A 14751-nucleotide genomic window follows, 5' to 3' on the forward strand; every position below is an offset into this window, starting at 1 on the left:
TGAATTTTATTACTGATTCCACTTGAGCTCTGATTCCTGGCATTGCAACCTGAGCACTAACATACAAGCAGGATAACAGAAAGTCATTGCTTTGTAGGATGTGACCACTGGTAGCCCCTGTGTGATCTTCACAGCCTTTCTTCAATTGTTGAGTAAGAATAATATTTTCAGTATGTTGAGATATGTTACTGTATGAATATTTTCATGTGCCCGATTCAGGCGACCTATTGAATACCTTGAGGACTCATTTTATTTTTGTTCTGTTAGTAAGTGGAAACGAAGAAGAGAAAGAGGATGATGGATGAGCTATAAGTGAATGAATGTGGCAGCTGAGTGGCGGATTGTGCTTCTTCGTTATAATTGTAAAATGGTGGAACATGCCCACCAGGCAAGACAAATGTGAAAAAAGAAAATCTGAGCCAAAATGATGAGGAATGGATAAAAATGGCCCGTATTGACGAAGAGGAAAAAGGTGAAATACCTCACAGCAGAGAGTTTGATTTTGAGGTTTTGGAGGGCGCAACGTGTCCAGCTGGAAAATGAGGTGTTCATCCATCAACCACCCACCTGCCGCCCTGTCTGCTACCTCCTGTCCCATTGTTGGAGGAACTTGCAGGTCCCACACCGCCTGATCAGTAGGAGAATTTGCGGTTTCTGCGGGACTCACAAAACCGAATTAAAACCAAAGTCATCCTTTGCCCCGATGGCCCGTCCGAGAAAGGAAAAAAAGGGATCTCCTGTACATTCGGCAGATGGCGCTGACGTTTTGGCAACATTATATGCTAAGTTTGTTTGCAAAACCTTCACCAGATGGCGATCTTGTTAGTGAAGACATTGTGTGCAAAATCTAATTTAAAATATCTTAGTATTTAAATTAATAACCCATTACTTGCTCTGTTTGAGAAATATAACCCTTTAATCGTAATAACAAAAGTGTTTGTTCTTGGAACTTAAGTATTCTTGAGGACGGATTCTGTTTGGGGTTGTTTATAAACAAGAGAAAATCTGCAGATGCTGGAAATCCGACTGCTTATTCTTTTCGCAAACACGAGGAAATCTGCAGATGCTGGAATTTCAAGCGACACACATAAAAATTGCTGGTGAACGCAGCAGGCCAGGCAGCAATTTTTCTGTGTGTTGCTTATTCTTTTCCATAGATGCTGCCTAGTTTTCTGAGTTCCTCCAGCATTGTGTATGTGTTGCTTGGAGTTGCTTAAATCTGTCTCGTCGACGAATTGAAACAGTGAAATGTTTAAAGCATTTAGGGCGTCTGCCTCAAATATCATTTATGAATAGGACTGATAGACTTCGACACAATGAAGAATATGCACGTATGATACCACATTTTTTAAAAAAAGGGAGGACAAGGGGGAAACCCCGCTGCTCTTTCGATCACGACTTCCATTGAAACTCAATTATTTGCTCTCGTCATTTCTTCGGAACAGAAGCAGGGAAGTAGTGTGTGCTTTGTGTCATGATCAAGTCCTTTTGACTGTATGGCTCGCGAGTGCTCCAAGTCTTTTTACTTTGACTTGCTGACAACCGCCTGCAAACCTTGCGAGCTCCATTGCAACAATGCCAATACGCGACCTGCCGCCTGTCAGGACTACAGCTGCAGCAGTAAGTACGAGCGCGAGTTGGTCGCTGGCGACAGAGTGCGAAGTGAAACTACCGCAGCCGGTGCGCGACAGTGCCCTGTAGTAATCTGCACCAGAATCAGAATCAGGTTTATTATCACCGACACGTGTCATGAAATTTGTTAACTTAGCAGCAGCAGTTCAATGCAATACATAATATAGAAGAAAAAAGTGATAAATAAGTAAATCTATTACAGTATATGTATATTGAATAGATTAAATATCGCGGAGCCGATACGAAAAATAGTTAGTATATTACTGAAACTGCCTATATATTTTTACGACCCAAGAATTTTGCAAGTCACGATGACTCTTTGAGGCTTCCTTAAGGGCCAAGTGCATGGCAGAGCGAATTATAATCTGAAACCTTTTCATGTCAATTTTATTTTAACTAGTAACGAGTTGTCTGTGTAGTCAATTCAACCGCAAGTGGGGAGTCCAGCAAGTGCAAAGACTTGGGCAGATGCTTCAACTGAAACATGCTAAGTAATATGATTACTATATTTGGGAGCTTTTTATTATGCTAATGAATTTAGTTTGGTTAATTAAAATAACATTAGTTCTTAAGCAGCCTCTCAGATTGAGCTGGCTGGCTTCTATCCCTTTGACTGAGGTGACTGAAGAAGCCTTTCTGGAAATCACACTCTCCTGTGCAAAGGGGCACAGGGGCTGGGTGGGTTGGTTGTGAGGTGGCGTGCTCCGTTGGCAATTCATGCGGAGCTACTGTGTGCTTCCAATTCAAGAACTCTAAATTCCCAATTCTGTTCACCCCGCTTGCTTTCTTTGTCAAGAACCTGGATCACAAAGGCACACTTCAACAGGATGCACCACGAGACTCACCCAGGGGCGGTACACTTGCCGGCATAACCAAGTTTTCAAACAGCTGGCATCAGTCTTGGAAGAGAGGCGAATCACCACAAATGCTCTCCCACAAACATCGGCAGGAAATGTCCACATCACGCGATTTGTACCGGCAGGCCAACCTCCAGAGCACCATATACCATCAAAAGATGTAGGCTTTCTGCAGGTTGCTCGGGATTGGAAAATGGACATGGACTTGGGGAAAAAAAGCTTGTGTTTCTCCCAGACATTGCGGCTACAACACTCCGGCCAGACATGGTCCTATGATCCACAACAGCCAAGCTGGCATATGTTGTGGAATTGACAGTACCATGGGAAAATGGTGTTGAAAAAGCTTATGAGAGGAAAAAGACCAAGCACTCTGAACTGGCAACTGAAGCCGCCCAGAATGGCTGGAAGACCAAGATTTTCCCTGTAGAAGTGGGATGCAGGGGATTCGTTGCCAGTCTATTGAAGGAGATGGGGGTGAGGGGTCACTCCCTCCAACAAGCAATCAAGTCCTTGTCAAATGCAGCAGAAGAAAGCAGCAATTGGATTTGGATTGAAAGGAAAGACAACAACTGGGCTGCAAGATGAAGACAGGAGGGTATGGAACTGAGGGGGGTGTATCTGGGATGCCAGGTAGCACCGTTGAGTCCTCTGGAAATATCGTGGGCTTATTAATGAAACGTCAAAGAAGGAGGGTGCTCACCTGATGACCCTGATGATGTACCTACCCTCCCTCCTTGTCACCACTCCAAGCCCACTGCCAACATCGAGAGTGCCGACTTACCATGGGGATTGAAACATCAAGTCTTAGTAGCTCTTCTACTCAGTTCTACTGTTCCACATTGAGCAGCCAAGAAGTGAATGGGAATATTGCATTTTTTTGATGGAGACTTTGACTGTAATCCTTCAAATCTTTTCCTCTGTCCTTCTGGTAATCTCTTCCCATGACAGAACTTGGAAAAGCATGTCTGCTCAGGAGTCCTATGTGGGACTTATGGAGACATCCGTTGGAGCCATTGATTAAGCCCCAATGCTAGAAAAGGTGGTTGATGACCCTGACTTCACCTCAATTCCCGTGAAATTGGGGAAGTGGGGGGGGGGGGGTTCCTGGAAGCAGTAATGATGTTGTCTTTCCAGTATCCTTTGCTCTGCTGCAGAAAATTTGGAAGTCAGAAACATCTAGACGGTCAGGAACCACACACTGTGAGGTTTTGTGCCAGATGTGAGGAATTTTTCCACAGACAACTAAATTTTGTAATGGAGATGGTGAGTTATGTTGTTGATAACTGCCTTTGTTGAGATATGAGAAGTGGTCCATGTTTTCTAGGTTCTTATGAACCTATATTGTCAGACAGCAGTGTTATATTGTGCGGGCCGATTGTTATGGGATTCTCGTCTTGCAAATATTGAGCGTAAAGTCCATGCTATCTTCTGCTCTCGTGAATAAAATGACATTGGTTTACAGCGTGGCTTCCAAGTGCATGTATTGTTTGCATACAGTTGCTGAAGTATAGAAGTTTGGGTGACCTAGTCACTGATGGCTGAACAATTTCCTGTGCGTTCCCAGAATCAGAATCAGGTTAAAATCACAGACATATGTCTGCCGGACGATGCTGAGGATGTTCTACGAGTCTGTGGTGGCCAGTGCTATCATGTTTGCTGTTGTGTGCTGGGGCAGCAGGCTGAGGGTAACAGACACCAACAGAATCAACAACCTCATTCGTAAGGCCAGTGATGTTGTGGGGATGGAACTGGACTCTCTGACGGTGGTGTCTGAAAAGAGGATGCTGTCTAAGTTGCATGCCATCTTGGTCAATGTCTCCCATCCACTACATAATGTACTGGTTGGGCACAGGAGTACATTCAGCCAGAGACTCATTCCACCGAGATACAACACAGAGCGTCATAGGAAGTCATTCTTGCCTGTGGCCATCAAACTTCACAACTCCTGTCTTGGAGGGTCAGATACCCCAAGCCAATAGGCTGGTCCTGGACTTATTTCCTGGCATAATTTACATATTACTATTTAACTATTTATGGTGTTATTACTATTTATTATTTATGGTGCAACTGTAACGAAAACCAATTTCCCCCGGAATCGATAAAGTATGACTATGACTATATGACATGAAATGTGTTATTTTGTGGCAGCAGTACATTGCAATACATAATACAGGTTGTGCAACCCTTATTCAAAATGTTTGGGGCCAGAAGTGTTTCGGATTTCAGATTTTTTTGAATTTTGGAATATTTACATCTATATAACGAGATACCTAGGGGATGGAACCCAAGTCTAAACATGAGATCGATTTACGCTACATATATAGTTCATGTACAGCTGGTGTGAAGCTCGCAGAGTGAACAGTCCACAGCTGGAGAACAGTCTGATGTGATGCAGCTGGGTCCTCCACAGAGTGGTGGAGTTGAATGACTATCCCTAACCCCGTCTATTACTGGGTTCCAACACTGCGACTAGCTTCATATTCACCATTGATTTAAGAAGGCCACCCTTTCCACAGAAACTATGACAGGAGTGGGGGTTAGTTTTATATAATATTTTAAATAATTTTGTGCATGAAACAATTACCTTTGATTTTCAGTTTGTCATTATAGATCCTTGCTTGTTTCATGATCATGATACCATTAAGCAGCATATGTTCACTTCAACGCAGATGAATTCATTCTTTCAATACATGATCGAGATCTTGATTTATTTTGCTTCATGCACTAATTTTCTATTTTTCATTAAACTCTTCATTACATATGTGAGATCACTTCTCAGAACTGTGTGTGGTGTGCAGAGACCTGTGCAACGCCTGGGAACCTTCCCAGTGCCTTGTAGAATTTTCCATTTGTGATGTCATGTCAGTGCTCAAGATAAATTTGGATTTTGGAGGTTTTTGGATTTTGGATAAAAAAATATAAATGACAATAATAAATATATATATATATAATAAATTTAATTAGTAGTGTAAAAAGAGAGGAAAAATAGTGAGGTTGAGTACATGGGTTCATTATCCATTCAGAAATCTGGTGGTGGAAGGGAAGAAGCTGTACCTGAAACATTGAGTGTGTGTCTTCAGGCTCCTGTACTGCCTACTTGATGGTAGCAATGCGAAGAGGTCATGTCATGGGTAATGGAAATTCTTAATGATGTGTGCCGCCTTTTTGAGGTATTGCAATTTGAATGTATCCTCGATGCTGGGGTGACTAGTGCAGGCTACGTTTACAACTTTCTTCAGCTTTTTACGATCCTTTGCCATGGTCCCTCCATACTAGATGGTGATACAACCAGTTCAGCTACTCTCTGCAGTATATCTGGAGATATTTGCAAGAGTCTTTGTTGACAAACTAAGTGTCCTCAAACTTGAATGAAATATAGATGCTGTTGTGCCTTCTTTGTAGTTGCATCACTAAGTCGGGCCCAGGATAGATCTTCAAAGATGTTGACACTCAGGCACTTGAAACTGCTCACCTTTTTCACTGCTCATCCCTGAATGAGGACTGATATGTGTTTCTGATATTTATCTCCACTCCCAGAGTCAATTTGATGGAGGTGAAGTGCATCATTGCTGGAAGAATAATGAGGGGGAAATGCGCAATGGCATAGCCTAGTTTAACAGCAATATTCACTGAGATTGGTACTTTGTAGACCTGTTGGTTAGGATAAAGACTTGCAGGCCATTCTGAAAGAGACAAAATGGAGGAGAGTTTTCCCTGGAACCTCCTGGCATTAGTGAGATTGAGAAAGACCATGTTTAAGTGCTGATGTTGTCCTTTGAAGCTGTTGAGCAATGAAGATCTTGACCATCTGTGCTTCTTAATGTACATAATTCACATTGCCATTTGGGGAGCAGCTATTCATTTACTGGGAGGAGGATCCCAACAATGACTTTCCCTTTGCAAACAGAATCTCTGAGATCCCTAATACAATCCTCTTTCCAGATGTGGACAATAAGATTGTGGTTTGGCAAAAGATGTGGAATGCAGATTGGAATATGATCTACTCCTGAGGTCCTGTAGTCATATTTTGAGGTATATAGATTTCAGCATTTCTTGTCAGTCAGGAATGATGGCAAGACTGACTGCCACCAGATCAGCTAAACTGTATTAGGTACACATGTACGGTATTGCATTTGATGTATTTTCTAGAAGTGTTAGGGTTATAGTATTCCTTGGCTTTTTATTCCATTTTGCTCCTTATCATCTCTATGATATTGAACTAGTTTGTAAGTTGTTGTGTCACTTTTAACCTCAAACTGAACTTCAGACCATGTCTGGACCATTGTTGAGAACACTTTTTTCCATCACAGTAATATTGTCCAAGTGTACCTCTTCAAAAACCACCATCTGTGCCCTTATTATGTTCAAAATCAATTATTCAAACATCAACTATTGGCTAAGTTCTATCTTGAATAACATTTAAACCATCCCAAATGCCCATCCTTTTGTTTAATTCTAGCACATGTTGCTCTGTTAATCACAGTCATTACCACCCCAACCCTCTCAGCTCTGAAATTCTGTTCCAAAATCTTTTGATTGCTTTCTTAATTTTTAAAAATTGTTTGCCATATCTACCTCTTTGACCAATCTTTTGGTCATCTGTCCTTATGAGGCTCTGTGTGAAACTTTATTGAGAAAGGCTCCTTAGAGTATAAAGTTACTAGAGGTCCAGAGATCTCTTTTTTAAGAACACAATACTGGTGTAATATATGACAGACTGTGCTGATATTATGTTAGAACTTAAGTATTTAATGGTATCAGAGGGCTTGAGTAATGCAAGAAAAAAACTGTAATGCAATCATTATAGTTCCAATCATACTAGAAGAGGCCACAATCGAATCCAGTTCCTTGGTTGTCTAGCAGTCAGATATATTAGCATCCCTGGCTAGTGCAGATCAATTTCCATTTGCATCAGCGGATTCATAAGTAAGCACACGATTCCTAAAATATAAATTGCTTTAAATGAGAGTTGAGCATTCACATACGCCCATTATCCTCCATTTATTTGCATTCATTCTGATGGATTGTTCTCATGTTTATTAGGTAATAAATATATTATTTCCAAGTGTTAATAAAGCATATGGACTCTGATTGTAAATGATACTGAATGCTATCACCAAACCAAGGCTGACATAATTATTTCTAAGTTACGTGACACTCGCTTAACTATTGTTGTTGCAACCATTTTATTGTATATTTTGAGATTAATAATGTATTAATCACTGCCGGTCTTCATTCTCCCCTCTGTGACTTCTTTAATATGATTTCCATTTTATCTTCTTTCACACGTAATTTATGCCTCTGTTCATGAATTGATTGAAAAAATAATTTTCCAAGTATTTTATGCTATTCAGAAAGATAACTACCAGGTATATAAAATCTGGAAATAAATACTCCTGATATGATACCTGGTCTACCTATTTATCTATTTAGAGACACAGCATGGAATAGGCCCTTTGAGCCATGTCACCAGCAACCCAGATTTAACACTAGCCTCATCATGGAACAAGTTACAATAACCAATTAACCATCTATTGGTATGTCTTTGGACTGTGGGAGGAAACTGGAGCACTAGGAGAAAACCCATGCATTCCACAGGGAGTTCATACAAACTCCTTCCAGAGGAGATGGGATTGAACTCCAAACACCACGGCCCTGGGCTGTAATAGTGTAGCACTAACCACTACACCACCGTGCTTAAAAGACGTATTCATGCAAAACAAATGTCAAGACAATGGGAGAAAGTTTCAACAAATCTGATTGTTTAGTCAGGAGCATTGGAGCCTGAGAGAGAGACTTTGATAGAAGTTTATAAAATTTTGATAGACATAAATAGACTTTTCTCCAGAGTAGAAGTGTCAAAAACTGGAGGACATAGTTTTTAGGTGAGAGAGGGAAAGATTAAAGGAGAAGTGTGGGTAAAGTTATTTACACAGAGAGGGGTTGGTGCCTGGAACACACTGCTAGGGGTGATACTGGTGATCAGGAACAAGAACATGCAGGGAATGAAAGGATATTGATCAAGTATGGGTTAAGTAAGTTTGACATCGTCGTTGGCACCTATATCCTGTGCTGTGCCATTCTACGTTCTAAGGTGTGAGCTTTAAGCAGGGGATCCCAAACGTTGGTAAAAGGGATTGCTTTTAAAGAGGATTTGAAGTAAGGTGAAGATATGACAACATTTTGAAGGAAAAATCTACAACAGAAATCAGAAAATTAAAAAAAGGCAGGTTGGGTATGATGGGGACCACAGACCCAAGAAACCTGAGCCTGAGAAATACCAAAGTTTACAGTAATTGAAGTGTGAGAAGAATTTTAATGTTAATGTTAATGTTCTGGGGTTATTAAGGTATCTAGACATAAAAATGATAATTAAATTAGAGCAATTCTGTTGATTGATGCGCAAAACCAAGTGTGAAATTGTAGCAACACACACAAAATGATTTCCAGCATCTGCAGATTTTCTCTTGTTTGTGAACCTGTAGCAGATCCGTGGATAAACTGAGGTTTTTGTCTGGCACATTTACATTCTTTATTTTATTTAAGGTCACATTCATTGAAATTGACCGAGCTAAAATTGAATATGTAATTACCCTGCAGCTTAAATATCTTTCATAATCCATTTCTTTTGTTCTCTTCTGAATTTTGTCAAAAGCAGCTTCCCCATTTCAGCAGTTTCCATCTATTCATCAGCAGTTGACGTCCACGCCATTGATAAACTACAAATATGTAGTCAAAGTACTGTAAATCCAGTTAGATAATTACGTCAATTAATGTTACTGTGCATGCCCATCAGAATTGGTGTGTTTGTGCATCTTAGACAAGCAGGACCATACCACAATTTACTGGCGTATTATGCTCCACAAAGTAATCAGAAGAGTTTCCAATATTTCTACCTCCTCCGAGGAAAGAAATGTGTTTAACATATTTCATTGGAAGCCACTAAGAACTGTTCTAACTATGCGATTTTAAGAAAAATCGTAAATTATTCTTATGAGTTCTATTAAAAATTAGAAAATTTAATTAGCTTTAATGTGAAATTATTATTCCATGGATCTTTGAAATCAAAGGAACAAATAATCCTACAGTCTATTATATCTCCCATGTAAATATTTTTGTTTCTTACCAGCAGATACTCCAGTGCCTTCCGTGACCATTCCTGATGCAAGTAAAATCGCATGGATTATCATTGGATCACTTCAGCTGTTAATATTGATATTTATAGTATTTATTCTTTTCATTCGAAAATTGCATCAATGGAAAGCAAATGTACCATTTAAATCTACAGGTGATGTTTAAATGTAGATTTTTCTATTATATGGTGATCTGAAATACATTTTAAAATTAAATGAGCAACAGCACCAGCTTGATTAGAAAAAGTAATGAAAAACTGGTAACACTAATTTGCAACTAAGGTTACCATTTTGAGAATTCCTAAGTATATAACCTTTTTACAAGATAAAATTTGATTGAGCCCCTTCTTTGTTTGGAGACTAAGCTTGAAAAAGATTTATTGATGTTACTTTATGTTTTATGTAATATTGTTTATGATAATGGCATTAAAATGAACTGCTCTAAAGTACTTATGGGGACACAGCAGGAGGCCATCAGTCCAACAGGCCCTGGTTGACTCCCAGCAGAGCAATCACAGTCCCATTCTACCTGTACCCTTGCAACTCATTCCCTCTTGCATGCCCATCAATTTCCCTTCAAATATTTTAGAATTTTCTCATAATAAAAGGTATTTCATAGCAGCTAATTAACTCACTAGCACTTGTTTGGCATGTGGGAGGAAACTAGAACATTCAAAGGGGGCCCAGGTGGCCACATGGCAATGTGTAAACACCACAGCAACTGAGTCATGAATGAACCTGGGTTCCTAAGCTGTGAGGCAACAGTACTGTCATGCCTTTCTGTGGGATGATGTTACATGATGAAAGTTGGACCAGATTATTGTGGTGTTATAACATTGAGATACCAGTACTGTAGTTTCGTAAGAAGGCTCCATTGAAAATCTTAATATTTTAGTTCTAACCAAATTTTGTCAAATAAACTTAACTTCCTTTCTGAAAAGACCATAATTCCTTAACTAATACATATACTGTACAACACTGAATTGTATATTGGAAGATAATTTCCTCTTAAATGAATAACAAAATGGTTTTGATTGAATATATATTACTGAGCTGTTAGCGCTACAAAAATAATTGCATGTTAGCTATCAATGTGTGAATTTTCTCTCAAATATCTGATGGAAGATTCAAAAGGTTTTCAAGCAAAATGTGCTTGCTGCATGAGCTGGTAATTTATTTTAAAGGTTTGCCGTTCTCTGCATTTGAAAAACAATCTGCAAGACCCCAAATCTGGTTTCGTGCTTACACATTTTCATGAATCTGATATGAAGCCTTGTTTATTTTAAATATTTTAATCAAAGCAGCTAAAATTCTATATTTTTCTGTACAGTATTGAGACAGTCTTTAGCAAAATAAGATGTAAAGCAGAATAACCTATGTGATCCCCCCAAAAATTATTTATAATTTTTGTTATTTATTTTCCATAATTTAAACTTTAGTTTATAATCTTAATTTGGCATTCTATTGATACATTAACTTTAAAGCACATTTCCTGCTTTCTACATTCCGCTTTGGACTGAGTGCCTCAGTGAGGATTATTCGATCAAAACAATCAAAGAATTTCCGTGCTTACCTTCACAGTACCCCTGCAAGGTTGTTGTCCTGAAACAGGTTCATTTTCAGATTATTCAAAGTCCTGAATGAAATCTGGAGAGAATGGGCACAGAAATAAAGTAAAAGACCTAATACTAATTTTGTTATGATAAAGATTTTTAAGTTTGGTTACAATTTTTGACCTCATTAGATGGATTGTTTGTAAAAAGATAGGATTAACCACGAAATTATCCTAATATCACCTTTCCCTTTTGCAAATGTATTAGCAGCCTCCTGTAGAAATATTTTACACACTTCTTTGAAAGTTTTCAAGCAATATATGCTTGCTGAATGAGCTGGTAATTTGAAAAAGGATCTTGTGATTTACTGGCACATAAGGTGAATAAGCTCTTGGGCTTCCAGCTGGGTACAGGTATCGATTATAACCAATGTTTTGATGACAAATTCTGCCATCTTCATCAGGGAATCCTGTAAACACCAGCTGACCTGAGTCTCAGGTAATCTTTGTCCTGCATAATCTGTAATCTGAGTTTCCTTATGTGTTTGTGGATGGTTTTGATCTGGTATTTCCTCAGGATACTGGCGATCCTTCCAGAAACCAGCCTTCCAGCATTTACCCTGTAAATGCAGAGTAGCATATATCGGCCAGAAGGGATGCATGGTGGAAACCTGCATTAAGAAGCACAGGTAGTGTATCTGTTTGTGTCACCCGGAGAAATCGGCGGTAGCAGAACATTGCATTCACAATGGCCATTGGATTGACTTTGACGGCACTAAATTACTGTGCTGCGCCAATGGCTTTTAGGACCACATGGTAGAAATAAAACTAGAGGAAAAGAATTTTAACAAAGACGAAGCTCTTGTTCTAAGTAAGAACTGGAATTCGATTGTAAACAAGGAGGGAGAGCAGAAATCCAATTGGGAGGGACGGACTATGGTGGTATAAATACCACCAGACTAGAGATGCCCAGGTATCATCCCTGATGAAGAAGGTTGAGTTTGTCATTGAAACATTTGTTATAATCGATATTTTTACCTGTCTGGAAGCCTGAGAAGAGTTTATTTGAGCAGGTAATTTATTTTAAAGGTTTATCATTCTCTGCATTTGAAAAAGATCTGTTGTTAAAATTATTGTTCTTCCATTAATCTTGCATGGACATTATTTTAATATGTTACTTAAAAATTTCAGATGTGATACCCAATAATAATGTCATCATTTCAAGTTTCAAGGAAACCACACTTGCCGAAGATACACATCAATTCTCTCGTGTAAGAAATCAGCAATCAGATCACTTTATGGAACCTGACATTTCCACTTGTGCAGCCCAAGGAAGTGAAATGAAGATACTGATATCATGTGGTCAGGGGGACTATGACTATGATGCCTCATTTCCTTTACCAGCTACTGAAGAAGGAGCAACAGCTCTTGTCACAACCAAAACTGCAGAGTGCTGTGACTGTAGATAAGTGTATTTTTCAGCAGTCAGGAATGCTTTTTGAAATATGATGAGCTGATATTTAGAAATTTGCAGAACGATTCCTGAAAAGATGATAATTTTGCTATTGTAAAATCTTGCCTTGTGCAATTTGACTGCCTTGCCTATGATGTGATGGCAACTATACTTCACAAATACCCGGGCTGTAATTTTGTTTTTGTAGTTTAACCAAGTTGCTGCTTCAATATGTTTCCATTTCTCTTGCTTTATTTCTTGTTGTCATGACCCTTAACCAATTTCAAAGTTTCTAATCAGTTCAAACAGCTGTGTTTTCTTCCAAGGTTTCTTTATTGCTATGTTCTGTTTTGCTCAATGTTCTGTGTTTTACCGTAGTGATATTTATAATTTATTGCCTTAGTTTAGTTTGACAACATTTAAACTTAGTTTTATTTTCTTTGCTCTTCCTACAGCTAGCAATTTTTTTCAAATCACTTTTGCATTCTACTTTTTTGTGCTTCCTCAGTTGTATCCTATTTTTGATTTTTCTCCCCACACCCCCAACACCAGCTCCATAGCCAAGAAAGCCCAGCAGCATCTCTATTTTCTGCCAAGGCTGAGAAAAGTCCACCTTCCTCCCCACATCCTCACCACATTTTACAGAGGATGTATCGAGAGCATCCTGAGCAGCTGCATCACTGCCTTGTTCGGGAATTGCACCGTCTCGGATCGCAAGACCCTGTAGCAGATAGTGAGGTCAGCTGAGAAGATCATCGGGGTCTCTCTTCCCGCTATTACAGACATTTATAACACACACTGCACCCGCAAAGCTAACAGTATTGTGAAGGACCCCACGCACCCCTCACACAAACTCTTCTCCCTCCTGCCATCTGGCAAAAGGTACCGAAGCATTCTGGCTCTCACAACCAGACTGTGCAACAGTTTCTTCCCCCAAGCCATCAGACTCCTCAATACTCAGAGTCTAGACTGACATCTATATCATTTATTATTATATTGTAATTTGTCCTCTACTGTGCCTATTGTCTTGTTTATTAATTATTGTACTGTCCTGCACTGTTTTGTGCACTTTATGTAGTCTTGTGCAGGTCTGGAGTTACTGTATATGATCTTCCTCTGGGAGCTCTTGTTTTCTCTCACAGTCCAAAGACATACTAGTTGGTAGGTTGATCGGTCATTGTACAAATTGTCTTTTGATGAGGCTACTGTTAAATAGGTGGGTTGCTGGGAAGAAGCAGTCTATTGGGATGGAAGGGCCTACTTGCACTGTAAGCTCTAAATAAGTAATTAATAAACATAACCACCTCCAGTTCTACAGTTTTTTTTTCTCAGATGTGTGTGTGTATATATATTCCAAAATCCAGCCTCTTTCACACATGGCTTCCTCCTCCCCCCACACCCTCACCAAACCAACCATCGGCAACCTTGAAACCTATTGCCTTGGTTTCATTTACACACTGCAATGGATTTTGTTTTCATGAAACACTGAATGCGCTGAGGAGTGAGGGGTTGTATCATCAACTGATAATCTTGCATCTTTAATTCCTAGTTCCTTGGAGGAATCCCCATTCAGACTGTTGTCATTCCCCCCCCCCCAAGCTGTCATTATTTCTAGTGAAATCATCCTTTTGCACAGTACAGCAGTACACTGAATAGGCTTTATCCATACTACACCTTCATTTAGATATTGAAAATAAATTTAAAATCTACTCTGAAGGGACTGTGAAAGCTTTATCTTAAACCGCGATTCTGCAATCCACACGTATTAGGGTAGCATTTGTTACTTGGTCCAAATTTTAACATGATCAAACAGAAACCTGGGGAAACATCAGTGTCAAGAGACTGAAGTGATGTTTCTGATTTGTTGCACACCTTTCGTCAGAACACAGAAAAAGGAACAAACTCAAACAGTCACAGTTGCAGGTCTCACGTGCAGTATTTTCACGTACTTCATGAATATATATGAGCAACAAAAATTCCGAACACGACTTCTACCGACCGAAGCGACGACGTATTAGATTAAAAGTCCCGTGTCAGACGCTAATCACATGCCCCGGCATATCTCCATAAACTCCGAGCATGCGGAACGACGGGTCTGCTTTCCGCGCTCAGCCTCCGCGTTGT

General features: G+C 39.6%; 1 protein-coding gene and 1 long non-coding RNA gene across 2 annotated transcripts; one reads left to right on the plus strand and one right to left on the minus strand.

The window, feature by feature from the left end:
- Positions 1 to 1413: 1413 nt before the first annotated feature.
- On the plus strand, positions 1414 to 13837 carry LOC134352038 (tumor necrosis factor receptor superfamily member 17-like). Its single transcript, XM_063059098.1, has 3 exons — positions 1414 to 1620; positions 9622 to 9777; positions 12366 to 13837. The coding sequence occupies exons 1-3, from the start codon at positions 1497 to 1499 to the stop codon at positions 12641 to 12643; spliced, it is 558 nt and encodes a 185-aa protein (XP_062915168.1). The 5' UTR covers positions 1414 to 1496; the 3' UTR covers positions 12644 to 13837.
- On the minus strand, positions 7176 to 14748 carry LOC134352039 (uncharacterized). The gene is made up of 4 exons (XR_010019332.1): positions 14577 to 14748; positions 11196 to 11269; positions 9616 to 9692; positions 7176 to 7430 (listed from the first exon to the last, which is right to left on the minus strand). It is a non-coding gene; the product is annotated as an uncharacterized LOC134352039 (long non-coding RNA).
- Between the last annotated feature and the right edge of the window lie 3 nt (positions 14749 to 14751).

The sequence above is a fragment of the Mobula hypostoma genome, chromosome 9 (assembly GCF_963921235.1).
Source record: "Mobula hypostoma chromosome 9, sMobHyp1.1, whole genome shotgun sequence".
NCBI classification, from domain to species: Eukaryota; Metazoa; Chordata; class Chondrichthyes; order Myliobatiformes; family Myliobatidae; genus Mobula; species Mobula hypostoma.

What these genes read in the sequence shown, in the direction of transcription:
- LOC134352038 (XM_063059098.1), top strand. Translation starts at nt 1,497, where the DNA reads ATGGCTCGCGAGTGCTCCAAGTCTTTTTACTTTGACTTGCTGACAACC. An exon ending in TCAGGACTACAGCTGCAGCA is followed by an intron (nt 1,621 to 9,621) that starts GTAAGTACGAGC and finishes TCTTACCAGCAG; the next exon opens with ATACTCCAGTGCCTTCCGTG. An exon ending in TGTACCATTTAAATCTACAG is followed by an intron (nt 9,778 to 12,365) that starts GTGATGTTTAAA and finishes TAAAAATTTCAG; the next exon opens with ATGTGATACCCAATAATAAT.